The sequence below is a fragment of the Stegastes partitus genome, unplaced genomic scaffold (genome assembly GCF_000690725.1).
Source record: "Stegastes partitus isolate 25-593 unplaced genomic scaffold, Stegastes_partitus-1.0.2 Scaffold605, whole genome shotgun sequence".
Lineage (NCBI taxonomy): Eukaryota > Metazoa > Chordata > Actinopteri > Pomacentridae > Stegastes > Stegastes partitus.
In genome coordinates, this window is record NW_007578336.1 from 81485 (window position 1) to 99182 (window position 17698).

Consider the following 17698-nt stretch of genomic DNA (forward strand, 5'->3'; position numbering starts at 1 on the left):
TTGCTTCTCGCCTCAATCTCTGTGATTTTGTACGTCGGAGTGTGTTTCCGCCTGACCCGCATCCACCTTTTCCGATTTAGACGGAACATTACTTACACAAACGCACCCATAATCACAAAACATTATCTCTGTCCATCATTCTATGTCATATACATGCGGTGTTTGTGTGTGTGTACATCTTGATGCCTGCGGGTCCTGCTTCAGGCTATTCTGGTGTCAGAGAGAGCGAGCCTGCCAGCCAGATATTGCATCATTCTGCGTAAGCTACAGGCAAACACGCGCACACAAACACACACGGACGCACTTTTGTCAAAAGACACTCTGTGGCCCTTCTCCCCGAGGATGCACTCTGTGTGCAAGACCTGCACAGATCCACTCCCTTAATGAGGTGGACAGGAAACAGTGGATGGGCAGAGAGGGAGAAGGAGGCGGGGGGAGGGAATTAAAGGTGAGGAAGGATGTATTTCTGACAGTCGCGTATGGTCTGGTAACCGATGAATCCCATTATTCAGACTAAGACAATGTTGTACGTATCTATATATTCATATGCTGTGTGTGTATGTGAGGAGTGTGTCTGTGTGTAAATACGTGGATTTCATACGTGTCTGCATTTGGAAACTGGTTTCTCTCCTGCGCTCTCTCTCTCTCTCGCAGATGTGATGAATTTTCATTAAAGCGTTTCCTTATTAAGCCCGTTTCTGGCCTTGCGTATGCCTCGCAGTCGCGCACACGAACACACTTAACTGTCTCTCTCCCTTACACACACACACAAACGCGTCACAAACACACATGCACAAGCCTTAGATAAGAGCCACTCTGTGAGCAATAAGGGAATTAGTGTTTATAACAAGCTGGAAGAAGACCCCATACTGGGAACTCGGTGGAGGAAACAAATGGAATGGGTACTGACGCAACATCACACACGCACAAACACACTAGGCATTATATGGCATCTGGACATGCATAACTCCTAATACTTAAAGTTTTGTGTGTGTGTGTGTGTATTGGTGGATTTACAATGATAATCCATTCACCCTCTCTCTCACTCTTGTATCCTGTACTACACTTGATTTTATCAAGCTCAGTAATTCTGATAATTGGCCCTTCATTTGCGTCTCCTTTTCATCTCTTTCGTTTCTTCTCTCCCGTGTACTCTGCCATGTCCTCACAACTCTCCTATTTGTCCCACTTTCATGTTGCAGCATCCTGATAAGGCCTGGGACTAACCTCAGGCTGCTGCGTGCTCCGTTCAATGTGGAGCACACACAATCGTCTGCTCAGGCAATGAGTTCAGTAGGAACCTGGTGCGCTGATTTTCCGTTTTAATGCCATTATAGTCTTACTGGAAATATGTTTCGTAGGCCAAAATTGTATTAATGATGATACGAAAGTGCTCTCAGCTCTGTCTGGGATGTTTCTCGTATTATTATTTCCTAATTACAACCCTGTGCAATTCTTACATAATCTTGAATGAAATTTTCCCTTAATGATTGTAAACCATCAGCACTCCAGATGTTCCGTAAACAAATCATTTCTCGGCATGTTTTTTTTTCTATGTGTTAAGTCAACTAAATCACGGGATGTCTTGACTGATCAATAAAGAACAGACTGCAGCTGTCATGTCTTGTTATGTACAGATGAAGAGGCGCACACAAGAAATACACAAATGAATATCAAGGTGAGAGCATGCGTGATAATCATTGCTAATCTTATTAAAAGTGTGAAGCTTGATGGTAATGGTGGGTAATTACCCATTTGAGAGCTTTTGGGACACAGAAAATTTCCTTCTGTAATATGGTGTGCATGCGCGAGGGTCCCTGATTTAATTGTCCAAACACGCCAATATGGTTGGATTAGCGGTTGTAAAGCACAGGAATGGCGTACAAATCCACACTCTTCCTCTATTCCAATTAGTGTAACAGTTAAAACATCAGGGGTTGCCACATCAGTAGTAACCCCTGATGTTCTTCTTCCTTTCCTCGGTCAGGAGTCGCTATGATTAAACCTTTCGACGCGGAGGTCGGCTGGGTCAGGGATGGGTAAGAGCAAAAATGGTGACATGAAAGCAACGCAGGGGCAAGGAGAGGCGCACGAGTGAGAAGAGAAAGCAGAGAAGGCAGGGAAGGACAAAGACGGCTTTCAAATGAAATGATCTTGGTGTCTGGTTAGGGGATTTATTCCTGTAGGAAGACACACCTGTCTCCGCTGCCATGATAAAGGCATTTCAAGCACTAATGAGGGACCGATATATGCAGTGGTGCTTCTCTTCCACGTAAGGACAGTCATGAAGTGCACTGAACTGTATAACATGTCTCTGTGCATGTGTGCAGCTCAGGTGGTTAGTGCTCACATGCAGCCTGACATGCCATCTCTTGCTCACACAGACAGAAGTAACTCTTCTCCTCAGGCAAACATTGACACAGTTGTTAATATACTTTCCAAACACACACTCACACCTCTTGGCATCATCTGTTATCATACCGTGGATCTAGTGTCACCTCCTGACTAAACAAGAGCGGCATAATCACGTGTGTGTGTGTGCGGATATCAGGATTTGCGGCGATGCTGATAATGACGGCGCCGTTGATTCAGAAGCTTTGCTGTGCAGCATCTGTCTGGAAATGACAAGGACACACTGACACAACTAACCGCTTGACTGACAGCACAAAAAAGACTCGAGCAGCCTCACACAGCAGCGGGTGAAATATTTACATAGCATGCATTTGCAATCATTCGCAGCTTTCTGAAATGGAGGCACATCAAATGCTAAGCTAGTCACAGCAGCTTGTCACACAAGACCTACCGTAACACTGCTTTTTGTCAATATGTCATTCTGTTTGCGTTCAGCTATGAGCTGCAAAATGCAGATATACAGATAAGAAACGAAGGTTATTTTTCTTTCCTTTTTTTTTTCCCTCCCCCTAAGAGTTGGACCGAGCACAGGCTTAATAGGATAGGCTGGCTAAAGAGATGAATGCCAGTAAATAGCAGATTTTCTTAGAATAACCTTGACGCCAAGAGCCTCTGAAACACTTCCCCTCTGAGCTGATAAAAAGATATTTTATTCCATTTGATTCATTTTTGAGCTTTTGCTGCAGCCTAAGCACAACACTTGTGAACAAGCACACAGACACCCACAGATGCAGAGACGCGCACAAACAATTTGAATTAAGGTGCCGAAGATAAAGTGTGATGTCTCGGATAGCTCGGTGCGCTTTCACACCTGAGTTTGTGCGCGCCTGTGTGTGCTAATGGGTGTGCCTTTCAAAGCCACGAGCAAAATGTGCAGCGAGCGACATCGTTTTCCTCGGTCTTCGTACTGCATTCCCTACATTCCTACTCCTTATGTAAAACAGCGCACACAGGTATCGAATTTAAAAGACAAACTTAAACAAATGAATATCCATATAATCCCTTTTTTTCAGCTGTGTATCATGTCAGTTATTTTAAGCTCTTTTTTGCAGTCAGGTGCAATGTGAGCATCTAGGTGTGATACTTTATAGGATCTAATGAGTTCCACAATAAGTAAACAAACATGTGGTACCGACACACTGACGTTTGACATCCATCACACATATTAATCATAATGGGATGACAAAAATGCAGAAATTAATTTTCTGAATGTTGTCACAAACCCTCCTCACCTACAGTGCATCCTTTAAACAATCCCAGATTTCAGCTGAATGATAGAAATCTTACAACTATTCAGTCTTTGATCAAATAAACAAAGTATGGAGAGAGCCCCAATGGACTGCTTTGCAAATGACAAGATACAGGTTTGTCTTGAAATGATAAATTTGACTAAGCACTGTACTGCTAAGCTCATACGAGACTCCAGTATGCAGCCTGACTGCATCATTTCAGAAAATGTCGTGTTCACATTCCAGTTAAGAGGTCAGCTGGTGACAATATCACCGCGTACCCATCAGAGTGGTGTAAAACAGCTACACAAACATGACACTGGATGCTCAGTCATCCTGTACGAACACGTGGGAAGCTGTCGACTGCACCTTTAAAACAAACAAGTAAACAACGACAGCACATAGAATCCATAAGCACAACATTTTAAATTTAAACTGTGAAAATTCCTGCTATACTGAAATGTCAAAGCACACAAAACACGGTCCGGTTCAAAGTAGGTGCAAAGTAACACCTACTGCTGGGAGATCAGTGATGGCTGAAACGTTGTATTGCGCTGCAGTACTTACTATCTAACACTAATATTGTTGCGCATGCCAAAATCTGGCCGATATTCAGGATGTGTGCAGTGAGTTTGTGTAGCAGAGAGTCTGCTCCGTCAGCATGCCTTCGAGTGCTTTACGACATTGGGGACAGCCTTTCATACCCTCATCAAACACAATGAGTCACACAATGCATTATCACACAAAGCCTGTTAACACACACTCACTTGCACCCACATGTACACACACACACACACACCTGTGCAAACATTCAGTCGCACATAGTTGCGAAGCTGTGAGGTTGATAGGTACTCTCAATCTGCCTCTGCAGTTCTGTGTTTTACACTTTGTTCTGTTCTCATGTACACTATTCTCTCCATCCACCTTTTCACTTAGTCACCGTGTGTGCTCTTCTCCTTGCCTTTCTGTTCCCGTCTTTTCTCACCTCTTTTCTCCTCATCTCCCATCTTTTCCACTCCTTCCCCCTCTCATCTCCTTTCTTCTCAAATCCTCCCATATCTCCTCCTACTCTTCGTCAAACTTCAAGGCCCGTACTGACTCAGTATTCTGCAGGTACGATGTGTTTTTTTATGGCATCTGAGGTTTTTTTTGTTTTTTTTGTTGGAGAAACAATCTCCGTTGGCACAAGTAGAGAAAAAAGGCAAACTGTAGCTCTACAAGAAAGGACAGACAACAAACTGATTAACGCTCTTCGTACCTAAAACACGGGCGGTTGTCGACTATTCCTTATGAAGACGTCCACCTTTCAAGCCTTCTGGGAGTTCGTATTTGACGGAGAGGAACCTATAACGACTGCAGATAAAACAGGAGGGAAAGTTTGGAGAGAGTTGATTCCGGTGTGAGGGCTGAAGCTGATTTTTAAGTAGCTCCAGCAAGCACCTCGTGTTGTTTGTTTGTTTGAAGAAACAGCTGTTTTGAAGACATCGCACTTCAAAATCAGACTTGAAGAGCAGGCAAACACCAAAAAAAAAAATTATTTAAAAGTTAGTATCTCAAAAGTTACTGGCGAGCCTGTTCGGTGACCCTAACTGACAAAATGACATTTTGTGCTCGGTAGTTGTTACTTTATTTCAGTGGGTACACTTTGTTCCCACAGGGATTGATGCGCTCCGATCACATCAAGCCCAGCTTCACCTTCACTGTCCTGGACCTTGTCATGGGAATGTTGTCGTTCTTACGTAATCTTCTGGCAAAAGTGGGCCTTTCCAATCCACCGCTGAATTCCCCACCACACCATCGCAGCGGGGGCATTTGCACTCACACAAGGACGCGCGTATGGGAACACATGTACACGCCAGCACGCGCCCTTCTGCTCAAACTCATATCTGCACATGTGGCGTCGACCTTTGCATTTGCTCAGACGCATGCTCATATATGCATGCGCGCACACACATGCAATCACACAGTGTATCCATGCACTCTGGATTAGGGGTACAGATTAGAGATTAGGGCCAGCACTGGGATTACACAGTACTCTCCGGCCCCTCCTCCACTGTCGGCCAGAAGCACCTCTGGCCCTACCATCTACAGCGGCGGTGCTACGCTCACACACTCCCACATTCACACACAAAACGAGGATTTTACATCGCTGATACATTCCTTAATCCTAAATTAGCACTCGCGCAATATCTTTACCTCTGAGGATTTCTCTTGTCTTTCTGTTCTTAGTCCTTAATTCATATTCTCTATTTTTCTCAGTTCCCTTTCTGCCTCGCTTACACACAGCACACGCATGTCCTCAAAGCGTTGCTAGCTCTCTCTAGAATCGCTCACATTAATCAGAGTTCCCTCTCAAATGCCCCATTCCCTCTTATCGCATCATTTCTTAACTTTGGGCAGACTTCTCTTGATGTGGCCCCGAGCCCCACAGAGGCAGAAGATAAACTTTGCGATAGAAATGAAATGTCCAACAGGAAATGGTTAAGTCAGGCGTTAAGAGGAGGAGAAGGACACTGAGGATGGATGAGCGAAGCTTCCAGGGAATCTGTCTCCTACAGTGGAAGGAGTGTTTAAAAGATGTGGGTGAGGATTGCCTGAGGACTGTGGTGAGATGCTATATTGATTGCTGATTCACTTTCTAGAACCTTGATTTTCTACCTGGGCGTTTGGGACCTCCTGTGGGGGTCACACGCTATTTTCGGGTGGAATGCGATTGTGAAATACATACATATAAGGGAAAAGCATCCCCCATTCCAATGATTACAAACAGTGTATTTACAGCGCATGCAGTGCTAGAAGTGGGAGTTACTGTGAGGTGAAATGAGAAATTTCAAGTGAGTGACGGCAAGTTTAAAAGGTCACAAACTACTGATCTAGATCAGAAGATGAATTAAAAACTAACACACACACACACACAGGCTGCCGAAATAAATAAAAAAAATCTATGTCATTAAAACTGTGTTGTCAGTGTTATTCAGGACTGCAGTGATTGCGAAAGAAGCCAGCTGCTTTAGGGACGCAGGGACGCTGCCCTTTAAAAACAAAATTTGACTTGAACTTGACAGACGTTGCACAGAATCTGTAGACTTTAGCAGAGTAGAGAGAGAAGCTTACTGGGTAGCTTAGTATCTGTTGACAACACTGGCACGCAACCAGGCTGCCAGAAGCACTAGTATCCAGATTCGTTCAGAAATTGCCTCAGCTGTTTATGCGGTTCTCCAACTTAGAGTATATATTTTCTGGAGTAATAGTAATATCACTCCCGAGGCATCGTCAACCACTGGAGGCTTTCATAACATTTCATCACTAACTAGTCCTCTTTAACATGCGAGCCCATGCTTCTCTGCAATCCCTTTATCTGTCTGTTACCTAAAGATGTCATCGAAACCATTTATATTTTTGTTTCTGCCGTGCAACACAATGATTGAGATGTCTTTCTCTTCATTTGTTAGGTGAATGCCGTCATGCCATTTGGGTGCCTTGCCCTGCGAGATGGGCGGACTTACGATAGCATGTCTGATGTCACGGACAAATATGAGATTGGACAAGTCCTCCGAGCGTAAGTCCCATAAAGCTTTATGCGTGGATTTCTGTTCCCTTATTCCCTACTCTCCCATGTCGAATTTATGGGCACATTTCAGTAATGCCAAATAGTTTTTATTCCCCTCATGAATTATTTCAAATTGAACGTTTTCACTGCAGATTTGCTTTGGCATTTCAAACACTTTCACTGCGGGAGTGACAGAAGGTAATAGCATGAGGCTAGCGTGTAACAGACTAGAGACACATTTTTTTCAGTTGCAGCCAACCAATTGTCAGAACATTTTTGATCATGACAGTTCATTAAACACACACATTGTTCAAAGTCTATAATTTATTCAGTCTAAATGTTTTCTGACATGCCTGGAAAGAAATATATTTGGACAGATTTTCAAAGATCTGTGAAAATCACCCTGCTGCTTAACTGGCTGAAAACTATCCATTTTCTCCTCCGGCACACCTCGCCTTGACACACTGAAAACGCACACATATGGACACACAAATACCAATCAGGGTAAGAGGCCATATGGCAACATCAACATCTGGCCTCAGAGATTTCTGCTCATCTTTTATATAACACGCACACACAGGGACACACAAACTTAAAAACACATTAAGTCAGAATTAAGTTCAAGCTCGTCTTTGTCGCAGTTTATTAGAACAAGACAGTAAAAGGTGTTCCTTTTTTTGTATTCTGAATGCACCTTTACACGAGGTTAAATGGATGTATTATTATCTGTTTATTAGAATCATTTCATGTGAAAATAAAAGCAAGCAAGAAAAGAAACGAGAACAGGAAAATTTACTGCGATGCGATGTATTAGATATTAAAGATTCAGTATGAAACATTGCAGTTTAATTTTGCATCACACTGCCTTTTAAAATCCATTTGTGTGAAGTGCTGTAAGCCCCAAAGGCTCAAAACCTGCTCAGCTGATGGCAACAATAGACCCTTTTCAGACACTTTATTTACAACCCTTTTATTCTACCCTACGACTCATCTCCCAATTAAATTCTTTTACCGTATTTCACCAAAACAGCCAGTGCACTTTGTCTCCCTAATTTGAATGTCGTGCTTTGTCTCTTTCGGTCCCTATTCTCAGATGTGATGAGCAACAGCCAAAGACATTTTTACGTGCTCTAACTCTGGCCACAACTTTCATCCTTTTTTCCAGCATTATATTTAAATGTTCTGCCTCTCTCAGCTTGTCTGTCTTTCTGTCTCTTTTTTTCTTTTCTAACTGCGTAGGAAGGAGTTCTGCGAGCTGTGCCTGGCTAAGGACAGACAAACAGACAAGGTGTTTGTCTGCAAGAAATTCCTCAAGAAAGACGGCAGGAAAGTCCGCAAGGCTGCCAAGAACGAAATCATGATCCTGAAACTGTACGCAATCAGTCTGTGAACAGATGGATGTGTGCTTGAAGCAGTGGAGAAAGGCGTAGAGAAGGAGAATGAGAGAATGTTTGGTTATTGGAGATTTCAAATAACACGAATCATGCGTTAGCGCTGGTTAAGAAGGTGTTTGTAACTTCTGCTTTGCACTGTCTTCAAGAGATCTACCATTCTTAGAAGAGTCACAGTTTTTCTTGAGTATAAGATTTCTTTAAAGCCAGAAGAGAGATTTGTCAGCACCCTTCACTTGTATGTGAGACCCTACAGTGTGTGACTCCTTCTTTTTTTGGTTGTTCCAGGGTCAACCATCCAAACATCCTTCAGCTGATAGATACATTTGAGACTCGGAAAGAATACTTCATCATCCAGGAACTGTGAGTGTTTCTTTTACCTTTCTTCATTCTTTGGTTTTCTTTCGTAAACATTCTTGACTATGTGTATTTAAGTGTGTGTGTCCTGTTTGTGCTTTCTTTTGGCCAAACACACACACACACATACACACACACACACACAGATCTCCATCAGCTCGAGGGTAGGGGCTGAGTCTCTCCACTTATTACTGTGTGCTCAGTTGCTCCCCTCAGCAACAGGGGAAGGTGTTAGATTTGATGAGATATTTGCTCTTAGTAACACTCAACATTACGCTGTGCTCCTGAAGCACTGCTTTGCTACGCCGGAGTCTCTACGGAGAGCTTGGATCGATACACAAGAACCCACCCGGTCTGCATCACTTGTGACTTGTGCATTTCAACATTTCCACATTCATTTGAAAGCAATAACAGCGGCCCAAGCTGAGTGGACAAAGTATTTCTGTTGTGGTATTGACGTATATAGAGAGACAAACTGCGCTCAAAGGGGATGCAGTCATTCCCGTGTGCACGGGCCTCTTTATGTATAGCTCACATATTGCCCCCGATAGTGCTGAGGGCAATATGCGATGATCACTTCCATCATTTATCTCCACAGTTAACCAAGTCTTTCAGAGTAATGACCGATACAGTAAGTTTTAATTGCTCAACGTTGCTAGCTTTAGGCCAGCAGAAGCAAAGCACTTAGCCTTACTAATGGACACGATAACTGAATTACGAAAAAGCTTAAAGTGATTTACAGTGTTGACAACGAGCGTATCTGGCATCGTGTGTACTGATGTTTCCATCTGCGTGCACGCAGCGCCACGGGAGGAGATGTATTCGACTGGATTCTGGACCAAGGGAATTACACTGAAAGAGATGCTTCCAATGTCATCAGACAAGTCCTTGAAGCTGTGGCGTACTTGCACTCCCTCAACATAGTTCACAGGAACCTGAAGGTACCGTCTACTTGCCTCTCCCTACGTTACTGGTGTGTATGTGTGTGCTGAGTGCCATTACAGTAAAAAAAAAAAAGATGTAAATATACTGATGACTTCCCATAAAAAACACAAGCAGAAAACAAAAAACTTCATGGAGTGAGTGGACCTCCACACCATCACACCCCAGGAAGCAATATTCAGTATTTAGTCAACTGAATGTCTGTGGAGACGCATAAAAGCACTGCTCTGCCGTCTCAGTTTAATGACTGAACATTTGATGACATTTTTATCATGGGAGTAAACACTGTCTTTATAGCTTAACGCAATCTCTCGTGATCCGCACACACACACATGCAGATGGATTCATATCTTTAGCCCTCATTATCAGGCCATTAAGTTGGAACAGCAGCATCTAGTGAGGTTCAGACTCCCCCTACTGGTAAAAGTGTGAGCCTATATGGTTTGGACTCATGTATCCTGTAAGCCTATGAAACTGAATCAAAATGACATATTTAGATGAGCTGCGAAAAAATGATTAATTCCTAAAGAGCAGTCAAGAGGCTTTCTATCATCTGGTAGTTTCTTGTTATTCTTTTGCCTCACATTTTCTTCTTTCTTTGTCCAAAAACAGTACTAGTATGTGATTATTTGTAACATATTGCAGTATTCATGCTGTAGTGTTAAATCTGACAGCTCGTCTATGTCGGTGTTGCAGACAGTTTGTACAGGACTTGATGTCGTCTTGATTTAAACATGCCTGACATGTAAAACCTAGATCGCAAATTAATTTAGTCTCAGTCCCCTTTTAAGATCACAGCACAAAACTACAACTCAATAGAGCAAAGTGACTGTACAGTTTAACCTCATTGTGCAACTAATAAATGTGTAAACTGATGTAAATCATGTGAAAAGCAAGTATTTCACTTGGGAGTTGTTGACATTTTTTGACATATTTGGACATGCAAACACTATATTCTCTTTCATACACTGCCTACAGATTTGGATGGTGTAAAAATATGCTTTTTTGTTCAACAAAATGTTCAATAGGTACTGTACTTTTGGGGGGGAAGGAAGTACAGGCTCTGCCAAAAAAGCTCGTATTGCCCCCTTTAGCAGAGATATTTATTTCTAACAATCTTCAATGCAAAAATCCTTTAGTTGCAAGATGTTGCATGTACTGCACATTCAAATTCCTACAAAACATTTCTATGGGATTCAAATCTCGTCAAAATCTTTAACTATCCCACTCTATAGCTCTTCATTTCTTCTTTCTGAGACATTTCTTGGTGGATTTGTCAGTTTGATTAGAATCAACATCCCTTTGAAAGGTACAGCTTCAACTTTTTTTTAGACAGAATCCCTCACCTTATCTTCAAGCAGTCTCTAATATGATGCATAATTTAGACAGTGAAGCAACTGCTAACCACAACATTTCTGCCGCTGTGCTTCACAGCTGGTATGAGGTTCTTCTCCTGAAAAGCTGTCTTTGGTCTGAACCATGCGACATGTCCACTGCTACTGTATCAAAACAACTGTATTATTGCTTCATCTGTCCAGAGCACGTTATTCCAGAAGTCCAGGTTTTTCCTTGTATATGTACTGACACGCTTTAGTTTTGCTGCAGTTTTCTTTCTGAACAGCTTCTTCCTGGCATGCAGGTCAAATTTGTGCAATTTCTTTCTAATTGCACACACGTGCACTTTGACACCAAACAGCTGCAGAATTACCTAAAGATCCTGTGATGAAACTTGGGGTTTTTTTTTTAGACTTCTTTCTGCATCACATGGTCTGCTCGTGCGCTTGCTGGGTTGGCCAGGCTTGCACAAATTGGCAGTCAAATGAAATCTACACCCCTTGTAGATGATTTTCTACAAGTGGAATGATTTACTGCAAACAATTTGGAGAACTTTTTACATCTCTTTCCAAACTCATAGGCATCCAAAACTTTTTTTTTTTTTTTTGATGGACGTAGAGAGCTCTTTGGATCTTGGCATGTTGACACCAAACACTTTAACTGCAAAGAAAATACCAGATCCTGCATGTCAGAGGTTTCATTAAGACAGCTTCCATGTATGTAGGAGTGGACTTACTTTTCCATGTGACTCATCTGTTTTTTAATTAATGAAAATGATCACAAAGTGTCAATTTTCTGCGTGTTTTTCGTGACTATGTTACCCTTCATCTGTCGGCACCGTTTCCGTTTCAAATGTTTGCTTATCCAAATATGTCAAAAGGTCAGCAATTTCCTTGCTTACTTTTTCACAGAACTTTATGTAAAATGTGTGCAATAATGTCCTCAGGATCATAAAAACATTGTGTAAAAGTGACAGTCGAACAGTAAACTTGGAGCACATCAGGCCATTGTCACCTGCACCCGAACAAGCAACAATCAAGACTAATCATCACTTTTACCCAGAGGATTTAAGAGTATGATGGTATTGAAGACAAACCAACTTCTAACCTGGTTAGATTGTCCCAAGGGAGGGTTTAAACTCTCTATACAGACAGGGAGAAAACTCTAAAATGACCTTGACAGAAAATGTGAGACATGGCTCCTTAACAATGCATTTCTTTCTGTTTTTGCCAAATGTAGTAACAGAAAAGGTAGTGTCTAACGATACTATGGAGTTACAGTAGTGTTGTAAAAGAGTTATTTTGCCACACACCAAACCGGTCTGAAGGATGTGCACTTGCTGCAGATCTGACTACCTGTTCAAATATGTACTGTGAAAGGTTTGCAGCACAGAACCTGTTCAGTCCCATCATGTCTGTCTGAATAGCAGGGCTGTGTTCATTTGTGTGCAAATCCTTATTCCGTTCTTTATTTTGTTTAGCTTGAAAACCTGATGTACTACACAGAAAACAACCATAACAAAGTAGTTCTGCGAGATTTCTACCTGTCCAGATTTGAGAATGGACCAATCACAGACCCATGTGGAACTCCAGAATATCTGGGTAGGTTTCTCTCTATTTACCACTGTGTGAGGCTTTTAAAACAATATTCAACTTTACTTTTCTTTTTCTTTGTGTCTCTTACCTTTTTTTTTTTTTCTACATCTTTCCATTAGCTTTACCTTCTGTTGTGAGAATGGGCCCGGGGCATGCTTTACCTTTTTGAACTCTCTACTTTCTTGTGTTTTGATGATAATGATGATGAAGAGATAAACTCTTCTGGTCAAAAAAAACAAAAAAACAAAACAAAAACCCGAGAACCACATAAACAGAATTAAAAGCATGCAACTCCTGCCCTCCTACAGCCCCTCCTCTCTTTTCATCTCCACTCATCTTCTGTGTGCTCTCTCGCTCCTCTCTGTGTCTCTGAGGTTCATGCGGGGGCAACTTGAAGTGCAGAGCTGTACTTTGGCCCGGTTCTCTCTGGTGAAAGGCCAGGACAGTTATTCATAACGCTGAGTTGAGTAATTAAACTAATAAATAAGGAAAGAGGATGGAGGCCCTGATGGAAAAGAGATGAGGAAAAAAGAGAGTGAAAAACGGAGGTTGTCTTGGAAGGGAGGTTGTCTTCGCAGTTTATAATTATGAATGTGGTGTGATGGTTTATAAATGGCAACCCAGCACATTTAAATCTGTCTGCCACTTACACGCTCTCTGCATCTACTCCATTCTCAGCTCCCGAAGTGGTGGCTCGTCACCGATATGGCCGTCCTGTGGACTGCTGGGCTGTGGGTGTCATCATGTTTATACTGTGAGTGACTCATTTACAAAAGCGTTAATATAAACCTCATTAGACAATACTGAACTGCATGTGAAACTGCTTCGTTTGATTTCTTTAAAACACATACAGAGGTTATTTGCATCATCTCAAAATAACAACCCTTCTTCTGTCCCCTTGTGTGTTTTTTTCTTTTTTGCAGCTTATCAGGTAACCCTCCTTTCTATGACGAAACAGAGGAGGAGAACACAGATCTACACAATCGCATTATCTTCTGTCGCATTGTTGCTGGAGACTTTGAGTTTGATTCTCCTTACTGGGATGACATTTCACCTGCAGGTACATGAGTCCACCACACGATGGCATTAAACAGTCAGTTCCAATCCCTACTATACCCTTGCCCATCAGTAACCTTTGTTCAACAGAACAATTAGAAAAATATGTAATGCCATCGTGATCAGACTGTCAAATTTCCCCTTCACTGTTCTGATTTCTTATCACTCTTTCAGCTAAAGAGCTTGTCTGTCGACTCATGGAAGTGGACCAGATGCTGAGAATCACAGCACAAGATGCTCTTTGGCATGAATGGTAATTGAGTGCACATATTCACAAAGGCACAAACATTTTTGCATGCATCTGCAGGGACTTGCATTCACTTGTATGCTTGTCTGTCATCTGTGTCAGGATTGCAGGGAACGGTGCATCAGAGAAGAACCTGAAGGATGGTGTGTGTGCTCAGTTTGAGAAGAATTTTGCAAAGGCCAAATGGAGGGTATGAATTCACTCCTACTCTCTTCCTGTAGCAGTAAATGAAGTTCGTAGTAGCGTAACCGAGTGAGCAGCAGAGGAAATGGAGGAGAAACAGGATGAAGGGTAGGGCCTTAGTGTTGCTGTAGCTCATTGCACAACTCTGCAGAGGTATGCTTTAAGTGTACAAATGACATGTGAAGTTCGTAATGAGATCCAGGGGGTGTGAATTCTGAAAACGAAGCCGAAGGAAGATGGCAGCGGTGACCTAACAGCATAAGTAACAGTTATAACCCTCTTCTCTCTTTTCCCATGTGGTTCCCAGGAGTTGAAGGTATTGTTTTTCATTATGAGGGAGAGTGGAAGGACAGAGCATGAGGAGAAACTCACATTTAGTCTGGCATGACTCAATAACTCAGCATCTTTCTAATGGCTGAGCATCCTCTTGAATGGCAAAGAGGGGAATTTGTCTGCTACTACACCGATTGACCAATTTGGAAACATTTCAAGTTGAACCTAAGTCAGCCGTCAGATGTATTGATCATGTTAGTTCTGTCGAAGCTCTTCTCAAGCTCTGTTCCTGCCCACTGTCACTCTGCCTGTCCCAGAAGAGATCCATCCACTCTGCCCCACTTTTCTTCATTGGATATAAACCCAGATGTTCAAAGTGGCCCGCTCTGCTCCTTTCCTCCTCCTCATCTGCACTAGTTTGTGAAACTAGATTGCTAAAAAGAAAACAAAAAAACAACAAGACATTGATTAGAAAGAGGGAAGAAGTTTTTTTCATGACTTGTGGATTACTTAATTTAGTGTAGATAAGGAGAGGGAGAAATGGAAAGGATATGAGGGTTGTAGGCCACTGTGGACTGTTAAACTGCAGTGATTTGAACTCTCAGGCCCTCTGACATTCCTCTTACGTGAATCCTGGCTCATTGCCCCACACTGTTGTTACATCCAAGTCATACTTGAAGCTATACACCTGCTCACATAAGCCATATTGTATTCAGTGACATTTCTGTGTCCAAATGGCTTTTCACTTCCAGAGAATTCAAGGGAATTCAATGCCCTGGCTTAGAAACAACTACTAAGCTCACACATTTTCCCTAACTCCTTCAGTGTTTGGAGATCAAAAGGAATCAGATGAATGTACGTTTGAAGAAGGAGATTTACACATCTGTTCACTTACCTTTTCCAGTCAACAAGCAGTTAAGGAGATTCTTGGGGAGAATGAGTCTTGAGATTGATTTAAACCAGGGTACAATATGTCATAGCCTCCTGGAAGTAAACAACTGGCATTATTCTTTCTCCACTTCACACAAATCACATCACTCAGCGCTTAGGACGATGATGCCAAATCATGTTGCCTTGGCAGGCTTTTTGTCAAAAGCTTGTCTTTGAAGCTTTTCCATAACCAACTGTGGTATCAAAGTTCTTTTTAGGAGGAAAACAAGTCAATATAGGTGTTTGTGAAAAATGCAACCAACAGTTAATCTAATTCTCTTTACCCCTGCTGTCCTTCTCTTGCTTTTCTTTGTGTATGTCTGTTTTGCAGAAAGCGATCCGTGTCACCACCTTCATGCAACGACTGAAGAATTCAGAGGCACTGATTGACAGTTCAGCCGAGGCTCAGGGCGGTGACGAGGCAGGAGATGGTGAAGGGGGTGTTTCCCAGGGGACAAGCGATGAGGGAGATAAAGGGACAAGTGATGGAGGGGTGACGTCAAGTAGTGTGTCTTTAGAGGTTACTGTTGAAAATACGCCAGTAGGTGTGGACCAGGATGAGGGGACAACTAAGGTAGGAGAAAAACAGGGTGAGGTAAAGATAGGCCCATCTGTAGGAGTTTCTCCATCAGATGTTCAGGACCCTCTTGGCCAGTCAGCTGCAGCCCCCAAAGTTGTACAGGAGGAGCCTGATAAGGTCAGTGCGAGGAAAGGAGCAGGTGACGGAACCAGGAAAATGGCTGCCAATTTGGGTCAGAACAAAGTTGTTTCAGAATCCAAACAGAGCCCTGAAACCTCAAAGCTCTTAGACAGTTCATCAGGCACTAATGTTGACAAAAAACACACATCCGCCTCCCCCGACCCCAGCAGCAAGCGCAAAATGGCTGCAACGCTTCACGGTCCTCCACCAACAGCGTCTGCAATTGTTTCAACCTCACCAGAGAAGAGACCAGTCACGCAAAGCGAGCAGAAGGACGAGACTGACGGAAGCTGGTGTCAAACACAAGTACCTGAGGCAGTAGCAGAGAGGTCAGTGGCTGTACCAGTCAGTCCAGCATTGGGTCATGGAGCTGGAGTGGATATGGGACTAGGAGTTAGATTACGGGGCGATGCCAGCCCCAGTGGTAGAAGGGATAGAGATGCCAGGAGAACAGACAGACACAGCGCTGAGTTTAGCTTAGCCAGGGCAGGTGCTGCACCAGGGCAGGGTTGTTATACAGTGGGCAGCTCTGCAAGTTTGGGTCGCCATGCTACACCATACAGCCCAGAAGTTGGTGCAGTGGGTATGGGGATTGCAGGGGGCTACGGGAGTCCATACAGTACGCTGTACACGACTGGAGGAGGGATGGGGATGTACGGGACTGGGCTGCCGCACGGAGGAGGGGGGAGCAGCACTACGAGCGACTGGCAAATGGACAGTGTGATCGAGCAGATAGAAAAGCAAATGGCTGCCGTGCTGGAGAAGATCGAAGGAGACATGCCCTCGCTGCTGGAGCAAATCAGTGACTGCCCTGCCGAACCACCACGTGCCCGAAGCACGCATGCCTCTCCCGCCACCTCCCGTGCACGCCCCTCACAGCGATCCTCAGCCACGACCTCATCCACTCCTCCGCCACTTCCCACCTCTCCCAGACCTGCACTGCCCTCTCTCCCCCGCCTTACTATCCCTCCCCCTTCCTATCCCCCACCCTCTCCGCCCACGCAAACCTCACCCCAGGCTGTGGGAGAGCAGGAAGACAGGGATGGACAAAGGGGTGCTGCTCATTCCAGCCAGCCATCCAGACCTGGGATGGGTAGGGGGCTATGAAGCAAGTGCGCATGATGCATACACAAACGCAAAAACACCCGGAACGCTGGATTTTATCATTTAAACTTGATGGTTTAATGACTGTCTCACCGAGAACTATCATCCACTCGCTCCCCACAAGACAAGTAACCATACAGTGTTTTCTGGTTTGGCTGTGTGTTCATATGAGTTGACTGTTTAGGAGAAATTCCCCCTATGGCATTCAGACGCTCTCATGACCAGAGTCTAGGGGAAGTGATTTTCTGCATCTCTCTGAATGCTAGATCTCAAAAGCTTGTTTATATTTCAAATCTAGACTGTGTGCCTAAATGTTCACCACAAAACCACCTCATACTGGAATCCAAACACTCTGCACAAAATTATGAATCTACACAAGTAGGAAATCAGTGTG

At 43.4% G+C, this 17698-nt stretch overlaps 1 protein-coding gene across 1 annotated transcript; it reads left to right on the forward strand.

Annotated features, from left to right (window-relative positions):
* The first annotated feature begins 7105 nt into the window (after positions 1–7105).
* On the forward strand, positions 7106–17307 carry camkvl (CaM kinase-like vesicle-associated, like). The gene is made up of 10 exons (XM_008289299.1): positions 7106–7200; positions 8431–8562; positions 8871–8945; positions 9742–9880; positions 12697–12817; positions 13490–13565; positions 13735–13871; positions 14042–14120; positions 14217–14304; positions 15832–17307. The coding sequence occupies exons 1-10, from the start codon at positions 7106–7108 to the stop codon at positions 17305–17307; spliced, it is 2418 nt and encodes an 805-aa protein (XP_008287521.1).
* Positions 17308–17698: the final 391 nt, after the last annotated feature.

Excerpts from the sequence above, each read along its gene's own strand:
- camkvl (XM_008289299.1), top strand. The coding sequence starts at position 7,106 with ATGCCATTTGGGTGCCTTGCCCTGCGAGATGGGCGGACTTACGATAGC. Across the intron at positions 12,818-13,489 it reads TGGAACTCCAGAATATCTGG|CTCCCGAAGTGGTGGCTCGT; the intron begins GTAGGTTTCTCT and ends CTCCATTCTCAG. Across the intron at positions 14,121-14,216 it reads GATGCTCTTTGGCATGAATG|GATTGCAGGGAACGGTGCAT; the intron begins GTAATTGAGTGC and ends CATCTGTGTCAG.